Genomic DNA, 20,300 nt, shown 5'->3' with positions numbered 1-20,300 from the left:
CAGTCTCGTGCAAATCTTGTTACCAATGCACCATACTCGCCGGATCAATGGCTACTTGACACCGGTGCGACCCATCATATCACATCGGATCTCGCTAATATGGTTCAACCTCAGCCGTATAATGGTAGAGATGATGTGATGCTCGCCGATGGCTCCAACTTATCCATCTCACACACTGGTTTTGTATCTCTTCCCTCTACCTCTCGCTCATTAACACTAAAGGATGTATTATGTGTTCCCCATATTCGAAAGAATTTAATCTCTGTATATCGACTTTGCAACGCTAATGGTGTCTCTGTTCACTTTTTCCCGGCCTTCTTTCAGGTGAAGGATCTCAGCACGGGGGTCCTCTTAATCCAAGGACGAACTAGAAATGATCTCTACGAGTGGCCGGTGTCACAACTGCAAGCCATGGCTCTCCTGTCTGCATCTGGTCCGAAAACTACTCTCTCCACCTGGCACTCTCGATTGGGTCATCCGTCTACTGCTATCTTAAATTCCATTGTTTCTGCTTTTTCTATTCCAGTTTCAGCTTCAAATAAAGAACAAGTTTCTTGTTCTGACTGTTTTCTTAATAAAAGCCATAAGCTTCCTTTCACAAATTCCTCAATAATCTCTACCAGACCTCTTGAATATGTCTTTACTGATGTATGGACGTCACCCATCTTATCCATTGATAACTACAAATATTACATTGTCTTGGTTGATCATTTTACCCGTTATACATGGCTGTTTCCTTTAAAACGAAAATCTGATGTTAAACACACTTTCATAACATTCAAATCTCTTGCAGAAAATCTATTTCAAACTCGTATTGGTACTCTATTTTCAGATAACGGTGGAGATTTCTTAGTGCTTCGTGACTTCCTTGCAGTCAGTGGTATTTCTCATCTCACCTCACCACCACACACTCCTGAGCATAATGGTCTCTCTGAAAGGAAACATCGACACATTGTCGAAACGGGTCTCACGCTTCTGACCACAGCCTCGGTTCCGAAAAGTTATTGGACCTATGCCTTTGCAACAGCTGTATACTTGATCAATCGAATGCCAACGACAGTCCTCTCAATGCTCTCTCCGTTCCAGAAACTCTTCGGTCACCAACCCAACTATCAGAAACTTCGTGTTTTTGGATGTTTGTGTTTTCCATGGTTGAGACCATACGCGACTCACAAGTTAGATGATCGCTCCCTCTGCTGTGTCTTCCTTGGTTATCCATCGACACAAAGTGCCTATCATTGCCTTCATATACCCACTGGGCGAATCTACACATCTCGGCACGTTCAATTTGACGAGACCCGATACCCCTTTCAAGCGGTTGCGCCGACGACTCCTGTCGATGATATGAATCCTTCACTGCCGCCTTCTGTAACATCCATTCCACTTCGACATTCTAGTTCGGCACCTCTCTCAGGACCCCCAAGCTCGGTTCTTCACCCTCCTTCGATCTCTGCAACTACATAGGTATTGTCTTCTTCGTCTCTTAATCCATCGATTTCTTCTATTCCTCAACAATCTGAGCCCACTGCTCTTTTAGAAAATGAGTCAAGGCCCGTGACTCAGACAAGCCCAATAACATCTGAGCCCACTGCTCAAGTCCAAAATCGGTTGCAACCCACAACTGAGACAGAGTCACTATCGCACAACCCTAATCCACACCAAGCTCGTTCTTCAACCTCCGTAACAAACCACCAGACCGAAACTCAACCAGCCGAACAACCAATTTTTCCCACCGAACCAGAATGTCCACAAAATGCAAACCAGGACCAAAAACAACATCCGTAAACCAAAAGAAAAACAATCATTCTATGTTTCAGGTCCTACGTCCACCGTTCGCGAGCCCTCGACGATTACACAGGCGATGAAGGACGAGAATTGGCGGCGAGCTTGCTCAACTGAATATAATGCTCAAATCGCCAATCACACTTGGGATTTAGTTCCACCGGAACAGCATCAGAATTTAGTTGGGTGTCGCTGGATTTTCACAACAAAATATCTCTCCAATGGGGTCCTTGATCGATATAAGGCACGCTTGGTTGCAAAAGGCTACACACAGCAATATGGGCTTGATTATGCAGAAACCTTTAGTCCCGTCATCAAGACAACGACAATCCGCCTTGTTCTGGATATTGCCACAAAGAAGTCTTGGCCAATTAAGCAACTTGACGTGAATAATGCGTTTCTACAAGGAGATTTGACAGAGGAAATTTACATGGCCTAACCTCAAGGGTTTGTTGATCAAGACCGTCCACACTTTGTATGTCGCCTGCGCAAGCCTATCTATGTCTTGAAACAAGCCCCCCGCGCCTGGTATACATCTCTCAAACACTATCTCCTTCATCTTGGTTTTGTTTCCTCTCTCGCTGATACTTCGCTGTTCATTCATCACATGGGTGATACTATCACTTATGTTCTGGTGTATGTTGATGATATCATTGTTACTGGAAATAACAATGATTCTGTTGCTCAGTTCTTGCATTGTCTGGCCGAGAGATTCTCCATTAAAGATCCCACTGATTTGCATTTTTTCCTTGGCGTCGAAGTCACTCGTTCACCAATGGGTATTCATCTTATGCAAAGGAAATATATAATGGATATGCTTCACAAGTATAACATGACAGATTGCAAACCGGTCTTGACTCCAATGCAAACCAGTCCCAAGCTTACTCCTCATGGTATTCCCTTGGCCGAACCAGCTACATACCGCTCACTAGTTGGAAGTCTACAATACTTAGCTTTCACCCGTCCAGACCTAACCTTTGCGGTTAATCGGCTGTCTCAGTTCATGCACAAGCCTACTAAGGAACACTGGATAGCTGCGAAACGGGTCTTACGCTATCTTGCGGGTACAACAACACATGGCATTACTCTTTATAAGAACTCTCCTCTTGTCCTCCATGCTTTCTCTGATGCTGACTGGGCTGGTGATACTGATGATTATGTTTCAACTAATGGCTATATTACTTATCTTGGAAAGAATCCAATCAGTTGGTCCTCAAAGAAGCAACATGGGGTTGCTCGCTCCTCTACCGAAGCGGAGTACCGTGCTGTTGCAAACACTGCTGCCGAAGTTCGATGGTTGTGTTCTCTCCTCACTGAACTCAAGGTTGATCTCCACTTGACTCCTGTCATTTATTGTGATAATGTTGGTGCCACTTATTTATGTGCCAACCCGGTTTTCCATTCACGGATGAAGCATATTGCTTTAGATTACCACTTTGTTCGAAATCAGGTTCAGTTGGGTATGTTGCGTGTTGCACATGTTTCAACTCATGATCAGCTCGCCGATACACTTACCAAACCACTCTCCCGATCACGTTTTCATCATACCTGCTCCAAGATTGGTGTCTCCAAGAATCCTCCATCTTGAGGGGGCATATAAGCTAAATATGTACATAAGATATCTCCTCTTAACTGTGATTACTAATTCCCTGTAATTACGTATTTTGTATCACTAGTCTTTATTACTATTAGGTATAGTAGGCTTGACCTCTACTACTTTGTATATATATATAGAGTCTTACATGTCTTAATAAAATCATTACCTTCAACATTTATAGTTAACACAGGGTTATGGCCAAAGTAATCCCAAAAACAAAAGACTCGCGGCCACAGGCATAATATTGATAGTCGCATATTTAGACCTTAATACTATTATTAGTTCGTTATTGTTTTTGTTAGTTCCCTCCTCTAGATTCTAAAAAGCGAAAGGAGTTTTAGGCTCAGCACTTTGTTTCAAGTTTCAACGTAATAAGAGGGAGTGATTATGAGAATATCTGGGGATCCGATCAATTAGCAAATAAATTAATAGAGAGATTACTTAGCCAAAAACAATCATCCTTCCACCCATGCGGTTCAACTTTATTATACTTTCCAGTTCATTCCCATAACCTACAAATTAAACATTTAATTAACTAACAACGTTCACGAACAGTATCTAATCGAATAATTATCACCAACATGTGTAAATGCAACTAGCGTTTGGACCATCATATATTGTAACTGAAATTCGCAATAACACGTTCATACAGTATATCGGAATTGTCAAATGTAATAGCATTTCCTTACCTTGATTTGTTGTCAACTCATCATTATCCCTAACCTTTGTTAATGAGTATTTGTTTTCCTTTCACATAGTATTTATGATCATATGTTAAAAAAGGAAAAATACAAAACCATGCCAGGCCACTTTCGCTTTCCTAAGTTTTCTAGAAAACTGAATATGAACACTACAAAAATTCTCAGACATATTCCTTTTTTCATAAAAAAAAAATCGAAATTACAAACAAACATATAATATCATCGAAACAATTCTATTAAACTTATGATTTTTTAATAGTTTTTTTTCTACTTTCCACATGTTCTTTGTAAAATAATTTTGATTTTCCAATCCTTTTCTTAGTTTTTAATGTATTTATATTATTTCAAAAAGTTTCGATCTTTATTCTTATTTATATATTTCTTTTTTGTCAACCTCTAAATAAAAAAAAAAATCAGTATTTTAATTCTCTATATATTTGAAGACAATAAATTATCAAAATGTTTTGGCGTTTCTTGATAACATGGTGGACCTCAATGTGCTAATTCCCGTGGACATGCTTTGCTTTAACAAATGTTTGAAAATAGAAACCTTTGGCTTTGGAGTTTACTTTTGACTTGGTGGTGCTTACAGAGGAACACTAATCGATTACGTACACTTTAATCATACGGGATTTTGCCTTAAAGACAGCCTCTGTCCCTGTTTCGACAACTTTGCTACTTTCTTTTTTCTATTATCAATTTGGTTTTCTTCCAACGACTTTTTTTTTAAAAAAATCCATTTAGTCCACGAAAATAAAATTTTAAAGAAGAAAAAAAAGCAACAATTTTCTCATGTGCAACCAAGCCCGGCCCGTGGGTTTGTGAAGCCCCCACACCACGCCAAAAAAATGTTTTTTTGTGAATCTTCTTTTAGGGCATGAATGGAAGACGGATTTTAAATGGTTTTTGGTTTTTGGTTTTTGATTTTAGAGATTTTAGTTTTTGTAATAAAATTATTTTTTTGTTATTTTAAAAAATATTTACATAAAGAGACATAAAAATAAAAAAAAATCATAAGTTTTTCCTAAAATTTTTAATTATGTGGATTCTAGTTTTTGTTAGACTACTTATAATGGTAAAAATTTAAGCAGTTGAATAAATTATTCAACAGTTGAAGCATTACAATGGTCAGTTGAAAAAGAAAAAAAGTGACGAGGTGGAGACAACTATGTTGAAGCCATTCAATGGAGTTGAATCGCAAAAGCGTGACAGGTTTTTATTGGTTTATTTTCTAATTTTTTTTTCAATTGTAGGATAATATTTAGATAAGAAAATGTGTTGTGTTTCTATTGGTTGGTGGATTTCAGATATTTTTTTATCCAACCCAATTATTTGAGATCAATTATCTTATAAAATATTTGTAAAGAAAATCTAAAAACTAGTTTTTCTATTTTTTTGGGAATCTATTTGGTGTAAAATCTTGAATGGAAAAAAAATTGGTTTTTGAAAAACAAAATCCAAAAACTATTGTAGAATCTAATTGCCATTCAAGGCCTCAGTGTGTCAACCAAAGTTGCTACTTAAAACATTGTGGCTTCATAATTGGCTATTGCATTATATGTCTAGTGGTCCTAACCCTAAGCTTCGTTTATTTATGTTGAGGACCGCCTAAGCATGTTACCTAACTTTGTTTGGTCCTTGTCCCTCCCTCTTTTCTAACCCTCACACAGTCACTGATGGCTTTTGTATTTCTTCTTCTGTGTAACATTGTCCAAAAAAAACCAAAAGTGCCGTAAAGTTTGAAAAATAAGAACACATGAGGAAGAAACACAAGTGATAAAGCAATAGGCAAGGTCGCAAAGACATCCCGACGGTTCAGAGACCAGAACTCTACGGTTTGATCATTAAGCGGGGTTCTCGGTTTTTATTGAGTTTATCCAGTCGTTACAATTTGGACTTCATAACTAATACCTAACCGAATTATTGAGTGGATCACGAGTTCACTGGTCCGACAGGCCGAACCACTATGTTTATTAGTTCGAAAATCATATCATGAGTTAACAACATCGATGGAAAAGCTGCTCACAATTCATCATAAGAAGTCCTAACGTTGTCAGACTAAAACGTAACCAATTTATTCGTTAGTCGTTACTAAAACAAAAATAGGTAATAAATTTATAAAACGTTTTCCATATTTTCAAAATGATAAGACTAATTTCAGATAGTAGTACGTAGATAATTTGTAGCCAACCGTTATAGAATAGTGACAGTTTGAAAAATAAACATGTCTCATTTAAGGCGAAGTAACGGCGCTACGTCCGCAGCACATGGATGTATGAAAACACAATTAAAAATAAGAGAAATGGTCAAAGATCCAAAACGAGTATCTTAATATACATCTTAATCCAGTATCATCTGACTTAATAAATTAATTATATTTCAACTATTATCTAACCTTTTAAGGAGGAAACCCAATTATTAATTAATCCCACTTACAACAAAACATAAGGGATGGTATTGGTTTGAGATTCATGAAGATTTTTGAAAAATTCAACAAAATCATTAAAAGTGTATAAGTGAAAGATTGTTAAAGATTGCTAGAGAATTTTGTTGATTAGTTTTCTAAAATCTTGTAAAGTCTTCCAAAAAATCTTTGTATTTTTATGATATTTTCCATAATTTTATTTTGTAAAGAAAGTGTCTAAAATCATGAACCAATAACATAATAATTGAACTCATTAACAATACTAGATTCTTTTGTTTTAATTGAATAACACAAAACTTTTAATGACTTTATAAAAGTTTGAATCCAATAACCCAGATTTGTTAAAATTTTAAATGATTTTTTACAAATCACCAACTAATAACACTAAACTTTAACAGAGTTTAACAAAATTTTGATCTAATAACATCAGATTCTATATAACATTTAAAATCTTTAAAACTCTATTCAAATCTTAAACCAATAACATAATAATTGAACTCATTAACAATACTAAATTCTTTTGTTTTAATTGAATAACACAAAACTTTTAATGACAATATAAAAGTATGAATCCAATAACCTAAATTTATTAAGATTTTAAATGGTTTTTTACAAATCACAAACTAATAACACTAAACTTTAACAGAGTTTAACAAAATTTTGATCTAGCTACAACATTTTTTTTTTCTTTTTAATAACATGCATATTTCTAAATTACGGACTTGTTCTTTTGTGTAAGTGTGTGGTCCAATATGGTATGAAACCAAGTTTCTTGGAGGGCGACGTAGCTGCGATAATTGATTGAGTCACGTCAAGTTGTCAGATTTGAAATCGGAAGATATTATGTCAACCATTGTTCACATATCAAACCGCATTTTTAAAATAATGCAATACAATAATTTGGAGCCGATAGTTTAGTTCTATACCCTATATATTTAAGTGGCCATGTGAGATCTTCTCTTCCACAGCTCCCAAACACCATACAAAATCCTCTCTTGATCCCTTCCTCTTTTTGTTTTTCTTCAGATTCTTGGAAACAAAGCTTAAACGGAATCAAGAAACGGGCGTGAGAAAATGCCTTGTCTTTACATTACAACCAACGTCAATTTCGACGGCGTTAAAACCGATCCGTTCTACTCGGAAGTCACCAAGGCCATTGCTTCTATCGTCGGACGACCTCAGAACGTAAGAGACCTCTCTCAAAAGTTTAATCTCTCAAAAAAAAAAAAAAAAAAAAAAAAAAAAAAAAAAAATCTCTCTCTTTTAAAGATTTTAAACCCAAAAAACGGACCTGAAAATGCGTTTTTATTTATATCTCAGATGAACTTTTGTCACTTTATGGAAAACTCAATAGTCAAGAGCCTTTCACATGAACTAAAAAAGAAAATTATTTTAGTGTCTTTTTTTTTTTCGAAAGAAAATTATTTTAGTGTCTTTTCTATCATTTTTATTACTTTTCCCCATCAAGACTCAAATATCTCCTTTTTATTTTATTGTAAAGAAGACAATATTTCAAAATGGATAGAGTTCTTTTTGTTTCCTGTTGGAAAATACTCTCTAAGATAATAATTGAGTGATCCTTGAATTTTCTAAATAATGAAAAAACGGAAGGCAGATGATATTATTTAATTTTTTGGGATGCTATAGCATTGTTTACATTTTTCACGTAAATTGATTCGAAATTTCTATTTAAATAAAAGTCAACTTCATAGTTATTTTTTATATATATGCAAACTTGACCCGAAAAAAGAAGAAGTTAATTAGTTGTAAGTACAAAAAAGGAAACATCGATCTATGCTAATGAGAAATTATGAATATTAGATACTAGCATGTGGCCAAGATTTTGTTTCCTAAAAGATTTTGACCTTTATGTGCTGTGAAGATGTACGTGGATCTTCCAAATTTTATATGTTAACATATTAAATAAACGAAATATATATGTACATTGCAGTTAGTGATGGTGGTTTTGAAAGGATCAGTAGAGATAGTGTTTGGTGGGAACAAAGACGCAGCTGCATATGGAGAGATTGTGTCGATGGGAGGCATCACCAAACAAGTAAAGAGAGACCTCATCGCGACCGTTGGTTCTCTTCTTCACACTCACTTTTCTATTCATCCTTCTCGTTTCATCTTTAAAGTTTTTGATATCAATTCTTTGCCTCTTCCTAATTCTAAACTATAAGTTGATCATGATCTTAATTTGTTCATCATCAAACACAGTCATCATTTTGATTGATATCGTTCGAAGTAACGAACACATATACAGTCACACATGTTTCGATCATTTAGTTTGTTTACTTCATGAGTCTTTTCTATATTATATATGTTTACACGCTTTTACTATTTTATCATCAATTTGAGTATAATACAAATATATAAAACCTGAAAAGAAAACATACCAAGAGATGTCCTAATCCGAGAGACCTAGACCAAGTCCAAAGTTTCACCGTTTTTGAATATGCTTAACAAATTTTAATTAGAGAGAAGAAGTAGTCTCCTTCTTGAAGATTAGAAACAAACTTTGAAGTCATTGATCGAGTTTCGGATTAGCAAGAATCACATCGTTTATTTTTAAATAGTAGGAACTAGAAATGAATGAGTGACACTTGACAATTGACATATAAGAAACAAGACGTACACATTAATACTTTATCTCATATGATTGGGGCCAACAACAGTTGGTATACTGTGTATACACGTTCTTGATTTGGACCACAATAGAGTGGGAGATGGACAAAAATAAGGGATCTGGGAGAACTGTAAGATAAGGTTTCAAAATCCAACTTAGCATGGCCAAATTTTTTAACATTTTTCAGGACAAAGTTAAAACGGAGTTAATACAAAATGAGGAAAACCAAAATTAAGTCTCCTCGTCTAGCGTGGCTAAGCAATCAGCGACCTTTTTGCCTATCAAGAGATGCACAAAATTCTTTCTGGTGCGATATAATTAGGAGTACGAAACAAATGAATGGTGCGATTGCTGACAGGTCATTGCGAAGGCGTACAAGCTATTATTATAAAGAAAGAACAATATAGCTAAAATTGTTTTTCTTGATTAAAATCCAAAAGAACAAAATGAAGTCTCAAAATCATCACATGTCTGAAAGTACAAGATACGTATAATCCAAAAAAAAAAAAATAGTTTTTTCAAAAAAAATCTTCATACGTCTTGTACTTAAGAAATTTCCTAAAAAAGGTACATGTCACCCACGTTTATCTGTGGGGAAAAAATAGAAGTCAGCAGTGAGCTCAACTAACTTATGGTTATGGGATGCCAGAAACATATATACACATATAAGAGAAAAAATTGTCAAAAAGTAGGTTCAAAGTCCAATCGAATAATATTACATATGATTATATTTTTAAAATAACGAAAGTAACATAGTATTTTGGTACGTTAATGAGGTTGGATGCAAAGACGACAGCCACAATCACTAACTTTTTGCATCAAGATAATTCAGTTTCTTTTATGCAAGTCCTAACTCATTTCCTAAGTTATCAAAATCAATAGTATTTATATGTGGAGGGTAACCAAACTTTAGTATATGCAGATGTAATCAATAGTATCCGCTCTGACACTTTTTTTTTGTATTTCTTGGATTTATTTTCCTCCTTGGTAATGTTAATGTGGAACCTATCGTCATTGGTCACATTATGGTTACTGACTATATATATATATATACAGTATTCTTCCTTGGTAATGTCTAAGCAGATGATATCACAATGGTTACATTATGGTTAGTTGGTTACTGATATAGATTACTAGAGTGAATGGGTTGTTTCCCAATTTAACATATGTCGGAGCTTCCAAATTTGGATTCGGATCGAATCACGCAGTCGTGGCTTTTGTCATGTAATTAAATGTGTTGTATTGAATTTTTTGTCAATATATATAGCATGTAATACACATAAACTTTGTGGTGACAAACCACGAGGCTACTAATTTTGGTAAATATGGAAAATAAAACAAGGCTAATGCAGTAGTTAATAGTTTAAACATAAATTATAAAATTCTTCAAATATTATATGTTGGAATCTTTGCATGATCCATCTAGTCTTTTCTATAAGATGTACAACATATACCTAAGCAATATTTTGCATGAACAATCAAGCAAATACAATTCCCATGGAGTGGAGAGAAACTATATATGTACAAGTAGAACAAGCACTAATTAGAGAGTGACTGAAAAAACCAGAAGGAGATGAAAAAAAGTGAAAGCAGAAGAAAAGATCCAAGGCCAAAGCTGTCTGAGTCAGTGGAAGTCGTGGAGGGAGGAGATGGTAAAAGGAGAATAGAAGGGAGCCATGGAGAGATCCAAGAAGAAGATAAGACATGTAGAAGCAAAAGGAGAAGCAAGAGAAAGATTCCTACGATGAATGTTCCGGTTTGTAAGAATGGTAATATATAATCCTCTAATAGAGTGATAACGTATGAGCCGCATAAGATCCATCCGAAGAGTACCACAAGCACAAGTGGAACTATTGGCGATGGCCCTTTGCTCTCCATTGTTTTGCTCTTCTCTCTCCCTGTCTCTAAAGTCTTAGTTAGTGTTGAATGAAGATGAGATCAGAATGTGCAGTTGTGATTAAGTTTTTAAATACGTGATTTGTTTGGATGCATGCGGTTAGATAACCTAATTAACGCAAATTTCTTTTAAATATTGCCTATTCTTATATGATCAACTGTATAATAATCACCATTTCATAGATTATGTCATCTTATATATAGTATTTAAAGGTAAATGTTATAGTTTTCAACGAATAGGAAAACCAATCTAAGTTCACTACAAATAACAAGTATCTCTTTCTTTATTGCTACGTTTGCATTTTCGTTTGTTAAATTGTTCAACTGCCACTACATTTGATACGAGAAGATAAACAACTTCCGTATCAAGATTAAAGAAACAAAAACACTTCCATATATGTATGACGATCTCATCAATATGAGTCAGACATATATTATGATGAACCTAATAGTTTCATATATGCAAAGGTAAGACTTCCTTAAGAATATATCATATATATGCAAAGGACTCTAAACAATAGTTTCATATAATATCATCAAAGCAAAATGCTAGTACCAATATGAAGATCTGTCTTTTATCATGAAAGCGCCACAAAAGGCTCTCTCAAATCCTATTATCAACATCTTCGAATGAAATTAGTGGATGACGGTTGATGTTGTAGCTCGTTAGAGTTCGAGTCGAAGCCACGCCCACGGCGCTTGTTGATCAACTCCATGAGCGATCGGTGTAGCACCTGTGTTCTCGTGTCCACCAGCGATCTCATTTTCTGTTGTAGCCTTACTCGTCTCCGCTGATGCTGACTTTGATCATCATCAATTGCAGGTGAGTAGTGGTATGTTGAAGCATTCAACCAATTGTTAGAGCTTCTGCTACTACCGTCCATTACATCGTTACTAGAACCGTCATTGTTGTCTTCAACTGCTACAGGAGAGTCGTGAGAGGAAGAAGCAGAGTAGAAAAGGCGCGTTCTTTCCTCTGCATCTTCATTTTCCTCTTCATCTTCATGACCAAAGCTTTCGTGCCGGATAGAAGAGTCATTGGCCCTCCAGTTGGGGACGAGCAAAGATATCTCATTTTCTATCATTGAAGCGATCTCCAAAGGATCCCAATCAGTGATCTCAAGCTCTTTCACCATCTCCAAAGCTACTTCTAGAGGTGTGTCACTTAATATGTTGAACGGGAATTGAATGTTCCTCATGTGACCTGTGACACAGCCAAACATTTTCATAAAAACATTTTCCATTGGTGATTCTTAAATCAAAGTTTCACCATTCAGGTTACCCAAAAATCAGAAGCTAATAGTTCATTTATTTCCTATGATCAACAGCTAATACTAAGCTGCTCCAAATCCTGTAGCTCGGTTCAGATGAGCAAGTTTCTAGCAACCCAACAATATTCATGTACCAAACAAACCAGACAAGAAATTTCTAGTAAGTAGAACTTTAACGTACCATCGCCATCCAAAATCTGTACTTGAAGAAAGATATTATGGTCTTCTGAGTTCATCCTTCCTGTTATAGACATATCTGTCGTTCTAGTTGGATCACTCGTTGACGGCGGATGCTCTAACAGCGTTCCATTTGCAGCCAAATTCTGGATAGCCAGTTGTGGCGGCAATCTAGAAAGATGCGCTAAATCTCGCTCATCAGTTGCGGCAAGGAATGGGTCCTCCAAGAGCTCCTTTGCAGGCAATCTTCTTGACACAGTTTCCAGGCATTTACCAACAAAACGTTGGGCCTCCATGTTTTGGATTAGATGGAAAGATTCAGGCAACTTCCCCTGAATCAAATCCGCATCAAAGCAAAGTTAACATATCAAAATATTTTTTTGCAAAGATAAATGATGATTGAGATGAGCCTCAGGCACTCTGCTTACCGCTGTAACTTTCTTGTATATTTGGGCAGGGTTGGTGCATTCACTATAAGGATAATCACCGGTAAGCATCTCTAGGACACACATTCCAAATGAGTAGATGTCAACAAGCTCATTGTAATCTTCTTCATATAGCTCTGGTGCCATAAATTCAGGCGTTCCTAATAGTATATTTAAGTGAAAGGCAGAGGTTAACTCTGGAACTCACAAAATTCTGTTTAAGAACATGGAGGAAACAAAAAGAAGAGAGAATACCTATGACGCTGTGCGCATTTTGTGATCCACGGAGAATTGCGGCTAATCCGAGGTCACCAATCTTGACTTGGCCAAGGTGGCCATTAACGAAGATATTATCGCATTTGAGGTCTCTGTGAATGACAGGAGGATCATGTCCATGCAGGTAAGCAAGACCATTCAAGATCTGGCGTGCCCAGCTCTTGATAGCCCTGATATCAACCTTTTGATACTTCCTTCGATACCTGCAGATGTAAGAGAGATTACAAGGTTCCTTTAAAATGGGAATCTGCACAGACACGAAGTTGAAGTTTTTGTTTGGTAGAAAGCATGAGATTAGAAGGTTCTCCTTACTCTCTAAGGGTGCCTGATGTGAACAGCTCAGTGATGAAGTTGAATGTTCTGCGGTTGACATCGATCCAAGAAGTGCAGTAGCGGATAATAGATTCGTGATTGAGATTCTTGAGGAGATGAACCTCAGAGTAGAGGCGTTGCAAAGGCTCAGGCGATCTGAAGACCTCATTGAGCTTAACCTGATTCCATGCGACTTCCATTCCTAGAACATGGTCAAATGCTTTGTAAACCGTCTTCATTGCGCCTTTGCCAAGTACTTCTTTAAACTGCACACCATTAGAAAGTAGGAGAATCAACCCAATGTGCAAGAAGCAATCTCAGTAATTAACAAAAACAAAATCTTCAAAGAGACAACAACTCTAGAAAATGCAAACAGAGGAAAAAGCTCTGATCAAAGCAAATGTCATCAGAGAACAACTACAAGCCACAGCATATCACCAAAGCAATGGCAACATTTGAATGGAGCAGAGAGTACCAAAGTCCAAACATTTTTTCAGAAAGACAATCGAAAGAGAGAGAGAGAGATCAAACTTAGGGATTGATCAAATTCAGAACAATAACTTTACCAATCGGCGAAGAGTTAACAAGCAAAAATCGTATAAGAGAGAGAAACTTACACGCCCGTAGCGACCGGAAGGATCTGTCTCAACGTAAGGGATCGAATCATCGGAAGCTCCGGCGGAAGAAATCTCCATAGACATGACTCTGTACCACCGGATCTATCAGAATCTCAAATTGGGGAAATTTTTTCACACGGAAAAGAAAAAGAAAAAAAAATCGAAACTTTGGGGGAAACAAAAAAAAAGAAAAAAGATCGCGATGCAATAACAGACGAGAGAGTTAAGAGAGAAGGAGAGAGGGAGAGAGAGAAGGGTGAAGGAGGTGCTAGAAGAAGAAGATGTTAGGTTTTCCTTCGTGATTCTCGTAGGAGAAGACGCCGAAGAAGAGCAACCAAAAGAGTCTGGAATAATAATCAAAACAGAGGAGCAAAACAACAACAACACAAGCCATTTCAACAACAAGACCTTGTTGACGTAATTTGTATTCGTCCCGCTCTTTCGCAATCATCTGTCTTCTTACCTTACGCACCTTCATTCCCAAACCAAACCCACACACACACACACAAAAGGGCCACACCACACCCAGAGAACAACAAATTAATATAAAAAAAAAAAAAAAGTTTGGTGGGAAAAGTTAAAAAGAGAGACGAATATGTGGCTGCTGCCGATCAAAGTGGGACAAAAGTTAGGAAAAAAAAATGACTCCTTTTTTCTCGGGAAAGGAAGAGAATTTGTAAGAGAAGACAAGTGAAAAGAGGGAGCCAAATTAGACAATTCTGAATTTGAAAAAACTATGCCCACACTTTGTATTCACCATCGATGATGATCCTGTTTCCCTTTAAAAAAAAAAAAGAAGAACTTTTTTAGCTCAACCTCTTCCTTTTTGCCCTTTATCGATGTTTTGTGTGTGTTTGGAGAAGTCAAAACGAGATTTTGACTTAACGTTAAGTATGTTTGTGCAGGAGACGAGTGGTTTGATAGTAATGTATGAAACCGATGATTGCGTTACTTTGACACGGACAGACCCTTTTCTTACTTTTCATTCATTGACTATTTCCCCTATTACAGTATTCAACTTCAAAGTTTTTGGAAAGTGATTTGCAAAAATCCAGCACTACTGATTGTGAGAGAGAATATTAAAAAAAAAACTAGTCAGATTTGGGGGATCAACTAAAATCTATACACAGACAGAAAAGAAATACATTCACTACTCATGATTTTGACCATTGATGGATTCGATTGAAAGCAATAATTTGATCACTAAGCTTTTTTAACGGTTACCGTAATATTTCCTATTTTGCGTCACCAATCGTACCCAATATTCAAGGATTCATCTAAGGTGGTACCTTTCAAGGAATGGGTTTTATACTAGAAGAAGACAAACAAACCTATAATGACCAAAATCTTGTTGCTTTTTATCATCCAACAAGAAACAAGAAGAAAAAATCATGAAGATAAGAGCGACTTTGGAATGAAAAACATCCTATAAATACACTCAGCAAACCTGTCTAAGTTGAAAATACAAAAGCTCTGCAAAGGTTTTGTCCACAGCGAGTTTGAGATTTTGATAAAGATACATATAAATAATTCTATAGCACCAGAGATAACATACAAGAAAAAGAAAAAAAAAACCACAGCTCCATTCTTCTTTTCTTTCTTGCGGGAGGACAAAACAAATAACTTAGGACACAAACCAAGTTAGAAAGCTATACCTGTTCCTATAACGGTCTAGAGAGAGAGAGCATGTGTCTGTAAATCAGACACCAGAGCTACAAAGGAGGGAACTCATGATCATCCGTCAAATGGTATGACTGTGTAGGCGTTACCCTACATGTACATTACTACAGTGAATTAGATAGTGGCTTTGATGATCAATGGTGCTAGTTCAATGAAAGACAATATGTTTTCAAGGGTAAGAGACATATACTGTACCGATCTTCCTGTGGAGGGGAGGGTATAGATTTGGGACGCCGATTATGATGACCTCCAATGCTATCTCTTTGCTTGCTGCCCTCAGGAGGGCAGACTACTTCCACTGGTAGAGGCTCCGTAGGCCTAAAATCCGGAGCCTTTTCATATGGATGATTCGCAGAGCCATTGGTATCAGGAATGCTTTCAAGTGAATCAGGTTGACTCATATCACATGAACCATTTGTTTGGTTCGGATGATGAAGCTGTCTCTCACGGGTGTTTCTGTCAGGAAAATTCATTTCTGAGTGTGCATGTAGCATGCCTCGGCCATTGTTACGAGGCGACCTAACTTGGTGTGACATTCTTGCTCTTGGTGAGAACGGTCTATCCCTGTAATGGTGCTGCATAAAAGAGACATCAGAAGCTTGGCCATTTGTCTGTAAGTGATGTGAGAGAGGCGAATAAGTAAGTACCGCATTGGGGAAGTATGTTCCAGTTCCTCTTGGCTTAGGTAATTCCTCCATACCAAAACCAGTACCTGGAATCATCTGAGGGTTCACATGAAAGAAAACCTGTCTCGGAGCAACTCCATTGGTGTTTACTGAAGGAGGCCCATTCTGCCTATATGGCACAGCATGCCGAATTACATCCCATGAATTGTTGTTTGGCCCCTGAGACAGCCCAGGAGGTGATACTGGAAAGAAAAGACCATTTTGGACACACTCAAACCAAAAACGCCCAAATCGCAAACTGGTAAGCTGACTTTCGTAATCGCCTGAGAGGTCAGACAGCCTATTCCGAGTGCCAGAAACACAATGACCCGAGTTATGGAGATGCATGTCTTCATGACCAACATGCTGTTTACCCACCCCGTTACCATTTAAAACCTCTCCATTTCTCATCTGATGAAGAGAATGGTGCTTACCATTTAAAGGAGAGACACTTTCCTTATCACTAAGGCACGGAGGTTTCACTGAATCAACAGAAATCTCAAGCTTTTGGATCCTCAAAGTAGCCAAGTCTTTTGCGTCTCCTGCAAATCGTTCCTCTGAAACTAATGGGGCTGTTTCACCAGGTGATCTGCTTAAATCATGTCCAGTTGTACTCGTTGTACTTACTCCTGCATACAACGAGTTTTCTTGGTCATGTCTACCATTTCCAGCAGCACCAGATGAACTGGAGGACTCTGATTCATCAACCACTTGGCCTTCTTGGGAATGGTTGACAGTTGAAGCTGGCGATATAGCACGGTACCTGTTGTACCTTACCAATGGAACAGCATCAAGGACATCGGGCCTCTGGCCCCTCCCATGCCTATGTAGCATGTTAGAGAAGAACTTACGAAGCTCAGAACTTATGTTTTCTTCTGACTGCAAAATGATTTGCCCAAGCTTCCGAGCACCATATGTGAATGCACTTCGTATACGATAAAAGTTACCTGAGTAAGACAAAATAAAATTCATCAAGAGAAGAGAAGAAAATGCAGAACAACATCGCCGATAAAACCATTTCCAAGAGAGTCAGAGCATAAAATCAACGGATTACTAGAGCAACCAAAGTTTAGAGGTTTATCCCATGTTTATACATTTCTTCATTTCCGGGGTGAAAATGCATGCTAGAATATCATATCTTAGTTTTAGCATCCACTTAAAAGCTACATACCCTAGTCCAAGAATTTCAGGAAAAACCACCATAAATATTCTATAATGCTAAAACTCTGGACAATGACATGTCAGATGTTACTGTCCTAAGCCTGCTTAAACATCTAAATCCAATAAAGAGAGAGATAGCAGCAGGACAAAAAAAACTGTGATGGTTGGAGAAAAGAAAGCAGTCAACCTTTGCTAACGCTGCGTCCAAGATTGTTATTTTCTTTAAGCGGATCGACTATATTAAGATACTTTGATGGAAACACACGAGGGTTTGTCTCAAATCCTCGTGAAGGTACAGAGAACATCTCCATACATTCCTTAAGGAACTCACTGGTCAGCAGAAGATCTTCCCCTCCATTTTCCGGAGTCTCAACTACAGAAATTAGAGAAAGAAATTGCAGATACTGAAATCGCAAAAAGAACTCAATTTTCCACAGACTAGAGGAAATGATTACCAACAATTTCTGGTAAAGAGGAAAGGCAGACGGGACCATTCAGGCTAATGCAATAGTTATCCCAGTCGAACTTGCTGAAGTAGTCCAAAAATTTGTATAGAACCTATGGGAAAAAAGGTTAAGAAAATCAAGATGAGACTAAACAATAAAGTATCCCTCAGAAATTGCTGAAGACTCTTACTGCTAGTGGACCATTCAATGATGAGTGGAAGAGATGGAAGATATATAAGACCAACGTCTCCAAAGCATATGTTGATATCAATCCATGGAAAGCCCCGAGAATACGGCTCTCATAGTAGCACCAAGCTTTGATGAGTATGATACTTCGCTTGAAAAGATGGTCCTTTGCAATGAGGTGATCAGTCTGCATAATCAAGTCGTCAACATCAATATGTTAGAAGCAAATCTTTGTCATCTACAATCGCATCCTTTAAAAAATGCTGATATGAATATTTTTCTAGATTAATAAGCCTCAAACAAATTATTGCATGCATGTAATATAGCAAACAATTTGCAATATCCCAGAAAATCTATTTAGCTACCAGAAAACTCATCATGCAGTTGGGTAAAAACAATCTCATTATGACAGATTAACAACATTCAACTTCTGCTGTACATAAATGTATCAAGCTGATAAAATAAACCTAAAGAGAAGAGATTACCCTCTCGAGAAAGCACAGCGTACATATCCCACCAATCTGATTGAAAGAGATATCAACCACGATGTTTTGCACCAAACATTTAACAAGCTTAACCTGCAAAAAAAGTTTGGTACTTGAGGAGATAACAAACAAACAAACACCATACACATACTTGGAAAACTCATGGTAGACGCTAGTTTGTGGAATTGAATAACACAGAGATTAGGTAAAACAAACCTCAGCCCGAATTAACTGCACATCCTTGACCACAAAATCGGTAGTCCCAGTACGTTCTTCCCTCTCAAGTACAGAGAAAACTTTAGCCGCCAGGTCTTCCTCGAGTAAATGTCCACCAAAAGCTGTGAGATCAATGTCTCCATCAGGAAGATACGTTTTCAAGGGGACTGATCCAAAAGAATGCACCTGAAAGACACATACCAGCATAAGAAAAAGAAAAAAAATCACAACTTTGCAAACCACATCCATAGTCAATTAAAGTTATAAGCCACAAACATCACAGAATCTCTGGTTAAGTAACACAGAAAGGTGTGCGAGAAGGCACACCACTTAAACCAACAAACAAAAAAGTAGATGACTTTAGAACATCATCTTAAAAGAAAAGCTATCAACTTTGATGAAAAGTATTAAGCCAAGCCATCAAGAGAAGTCAATAAAATGCAGAACAACATCGCCGATACAACCAAGTTCCAACATTCAAAAAAAAATTGTTTGTTACCTCGCATCCAAGTTTCATTCCGAGTAGGTTTTGAACAAACATAATGACATTTTTTCTTCGATCCTCGGCGACATGTGTTGGATGAACCTGCTCTATGATTTCACGGGTGGCTTCCTCGACTCTCATCCAAAACTCCGGTTGATTCGAGGGAGACCGAGGCGGCGGAAGCGGTGGTGACAATGAGGACGAACTCTCTTGTTCCGATACAGAACAATCATCGAGATCCGCAGCCATGGAAACACAAACAAAAACCTAAAAAAAAAAAAAAAGAAGAAAAATTTGATACAAGAAAGAAAGAACCCCGATTGATCAAAACAAGGGAATCACTTTGGTTGTAAACTACGCCCCTCCCCCACCAAGAAATTGAAAAAATCAGATTGAAGTTCTTGAGAACGAACAAGGGCGAGTACAACAAAGAAGCAGATGAAAGAATCGAGAGAGGAAGAAGAAGAAGATGAAGAAAGAGATGAGATTTTTATTTTATTTTATTTTCTCTTCGTCTAGGTTTTGAAAGATCTCTCTCTCCCAAGTGATTACTGTTGAGGACCGATTTTGTTGTATTAATGTTCTTTTTATCTGTCTTTTTTTTTTTTTTTTTGTTCTTCTGGTCACTCCAACACCCCCAAAAAAAAAAAAAAAAAAAACCCCAAATTTTGTCTTACTATTGTGTAGGTATCTTCAAACCCTTTGTGTGCCTTTTTATTTTACCTTAACGATGCAGTATTTAGAAACAACGACCAGCATTAAATTCCTTAAGACATCATTTGAACTTTGGATTAGTAGTGATTGATTCTGGTTTTGCAGGAAGTTATTGTTGTCAAATTTAATTGTAAAAGTTCAGATATTCTTTCATT

General features: G+C 37.1%; 4 protein-coding genes across 9 annotated transcripts; 2 read left to right on the top strand and 2 right to left on the bottom strand.

Moving 5' to 3' along the window:
- The first annotated feature begins 7,444 nt into the window (after positions 1 to 7,444).
- On the top strand, positions 7,445 to 8,841 carry LOC104780999 (uncharacterized). The gene is made up of 2 exons (XM_010505559.3): positions 7,445 to 7,690; positions 8,457 to 8,841. The coding sequence occupies exons 1-2, from the start codon at positions 7,580 to 7,582 to the stop codon at positions 8,685 to 8,687; spliced, it is 342 nt and encodes a 113-aa protein (XP_010503861.1). The 5' UTR covers positions 7,445 to 7,579; the 3' UTR covers positions 8,688 to 8,841.
- Positions 8,842 to 10,538: 1,697 nt separating this feature from the next.
- On the top strand, positions 10,539 to 10,914 carry LOC109132599 (uncharacterized). The gene has a single exon (XM_019244353.2). The coding sequence runs from the start codon at positions 10,708 to 10,710 to the stop codon at positions 10,912 to 10,914; it is 207 nt and encodes a 68-aa protein (XP_019099898.1). The 5' UTR covers positions 10,539 to 10,707.
- Positions 10,915 to 11,505: 591 nt separating this feature from the next.
- LOC104780998 (putative serine/threonine-protein kinase WNK5) lies at positions 11,506 to 15,009 on the bottom strand. Of its 3 annotated transcripts, none has more exons than XM_087510528.1 (7): positions 14,517 to 15,009; positions 14,109 to 14,196; positions 13,492 to 13,757; positions 13,159 to 13,382; positions 12,907 to 13,064; positions 12,483 to 12,810; positions 11,506 to 12,234 (listed from the first exon to the last, which is right to left on the bottom strand). In XM_087510528.1, exons 2-7 carry the CDS (start codon positions 14,190 to 14,192, stop codon positions 11,648 to 11,650), a joined length of 1,647 nt encoding a protein of 548 aa, XP_087366654.1. In that variant the 5' UTR covers positions 14,193 to 14,196; positions 14,517 to 15,009; the 3' UTR covers positions 11,506 to 11,647. The 3 variants fall into 3 exon arrangements, with proteins under 3 accessions (XP_087366654.1, XP_087366655.1, XP_010503860.1); XM_087510529.1 differs by having other exon boundaries at positions 14,572 to 14,829; XM_010505558.2 differs by lacking the exon at positions 14,517 to 15,009 and having other exon boundaries at positions 14,109 to 14,463.
- Positions 15,010 to 15,516: 507 nt separating this feature from the next.
- On the bottom strand, positions 15,517 to 20,300 carry LOC104780996 (uncharacterized). Of its 4 annotated transcripts, none has more exons than XR_015597004.1 (9): positions 19,447 to 20,142; positions 18,948 to 19,133; positions 18,732 to 18,824; positions 18,251 to 18,433; positions 18,070 to 18,172; positions 17,802 to 17,987; positions 16,436 to 17,400; positions 15,984 to 16,352; positions 15,517 to 15,892 (listed from the first exon to the last, which is right to left on the bottom strand). XR_015597004.1 is itself a non-coding variant. In XM_010505555.3 (9 exons), the coding sequence occupies exons 1-9, from the start codon at positions 19,678 to 19,680 to the stop codon at positions 15,821 to 15,823; spliced, it is 2,388 nt and encodes a 795-aa protein (XP_010503857.2). In that variant the 5' UTR covers positions 19,681 to 20,300; the 3' UTR covers positions 15,517 to 15,820. The 4 variants fall into 4 exon arrangements, 2 of the variants coding, with proteins under 2 accessions (XP_010503857.2, XP_010503858.2); XR_015597003.1 differs by having other exon boundaries at positions 15,517 to 15,878; XM_010505555.3 differs by having other exon boundaries at positions 15,517 to 15,878; positions 15,984 to 16,363; positions 19,447 to 20,300.

Source organism: Camelina sativa, chromosome 4 (genome assembly GCF_030686135.1).
Source record: "Camelina sativa cultivar CO46 ecotype springtype chromosome 4, ASM3068613v1".
NCBI lineage: Eukaryota > Viridiplantae > Streptophyta > Magnoliopsida > Brassicales > Brassicaceae > Camelina > Camelina sativa.
This window is presented reverse-complemented; position numbering and strand designations above follow the sequence as displayed.

Bases quoted from the DNA above. Each gene is read 5' to 3' on its own strand.
- LOC104780999 (XM_010505559.3), top strand. From the start codon at position 7,580: ATGCCTTGTCTTTACATTACAACCAACGTCAATTTCGACGGCGTTAAA. The intron at 7,691-8,456 runs GTAAGAGACCTC...TGTACATTGCAG, and splicing joins TCGTCGGACGACCTCAGAAC to TTAGTGATGGTGGTTTTGAA.
- LOC109132599 (XM_019244353.2), top strand. From the start codon at position 10,708: ATGAAAAAAAGTGAAAGCAGAAGAAAAGATCCAAGGCCAAAGCTGTCT.
- LOC104780998 (XM_087510528.1), bottom strand. From the start codon at position 14,192: ATGTCTATGGAGATTTCTTCCGCCGGAGCTTCCGATGATTCGATCCCT. The intron at 13,383-13,491 runs GTAAGGAGAACC...TTACATCTGCAG, and splicing joins ACATCAGGCACCCTTAGAGA to GTATCGAAGGAAGTATCAAA. The intron at 12,235-12,482 runs GTACGTTAAAGT...GCTGTGTCACAG, and splicing joins ACAGATTTTGGATGGCGATG to GTCACATGAGGAACATTCAA.
- LOC104780996 (XM_010505555.3), bottom strand. From the start codon at position 19,680: ATGGCTGCGGATCTCGATGATTGTTCTGTATCGGAACAAGAGAGTTCG. The intron at 18,173-18,250 runs GTAAGAGTCTTC...TTTTTCCCATAG, and splicing joins CATTGAATGGTCCACTAGCA to GTTCTATACAAATTTTTGGA. The intron at 17,401-17,801 runs GTTGACTGCTTT...TGTCTTACTCAG, and splicing joins TGGACGCAGCGTTAGCAAAG to GTAACTTTTATCGTATACGA.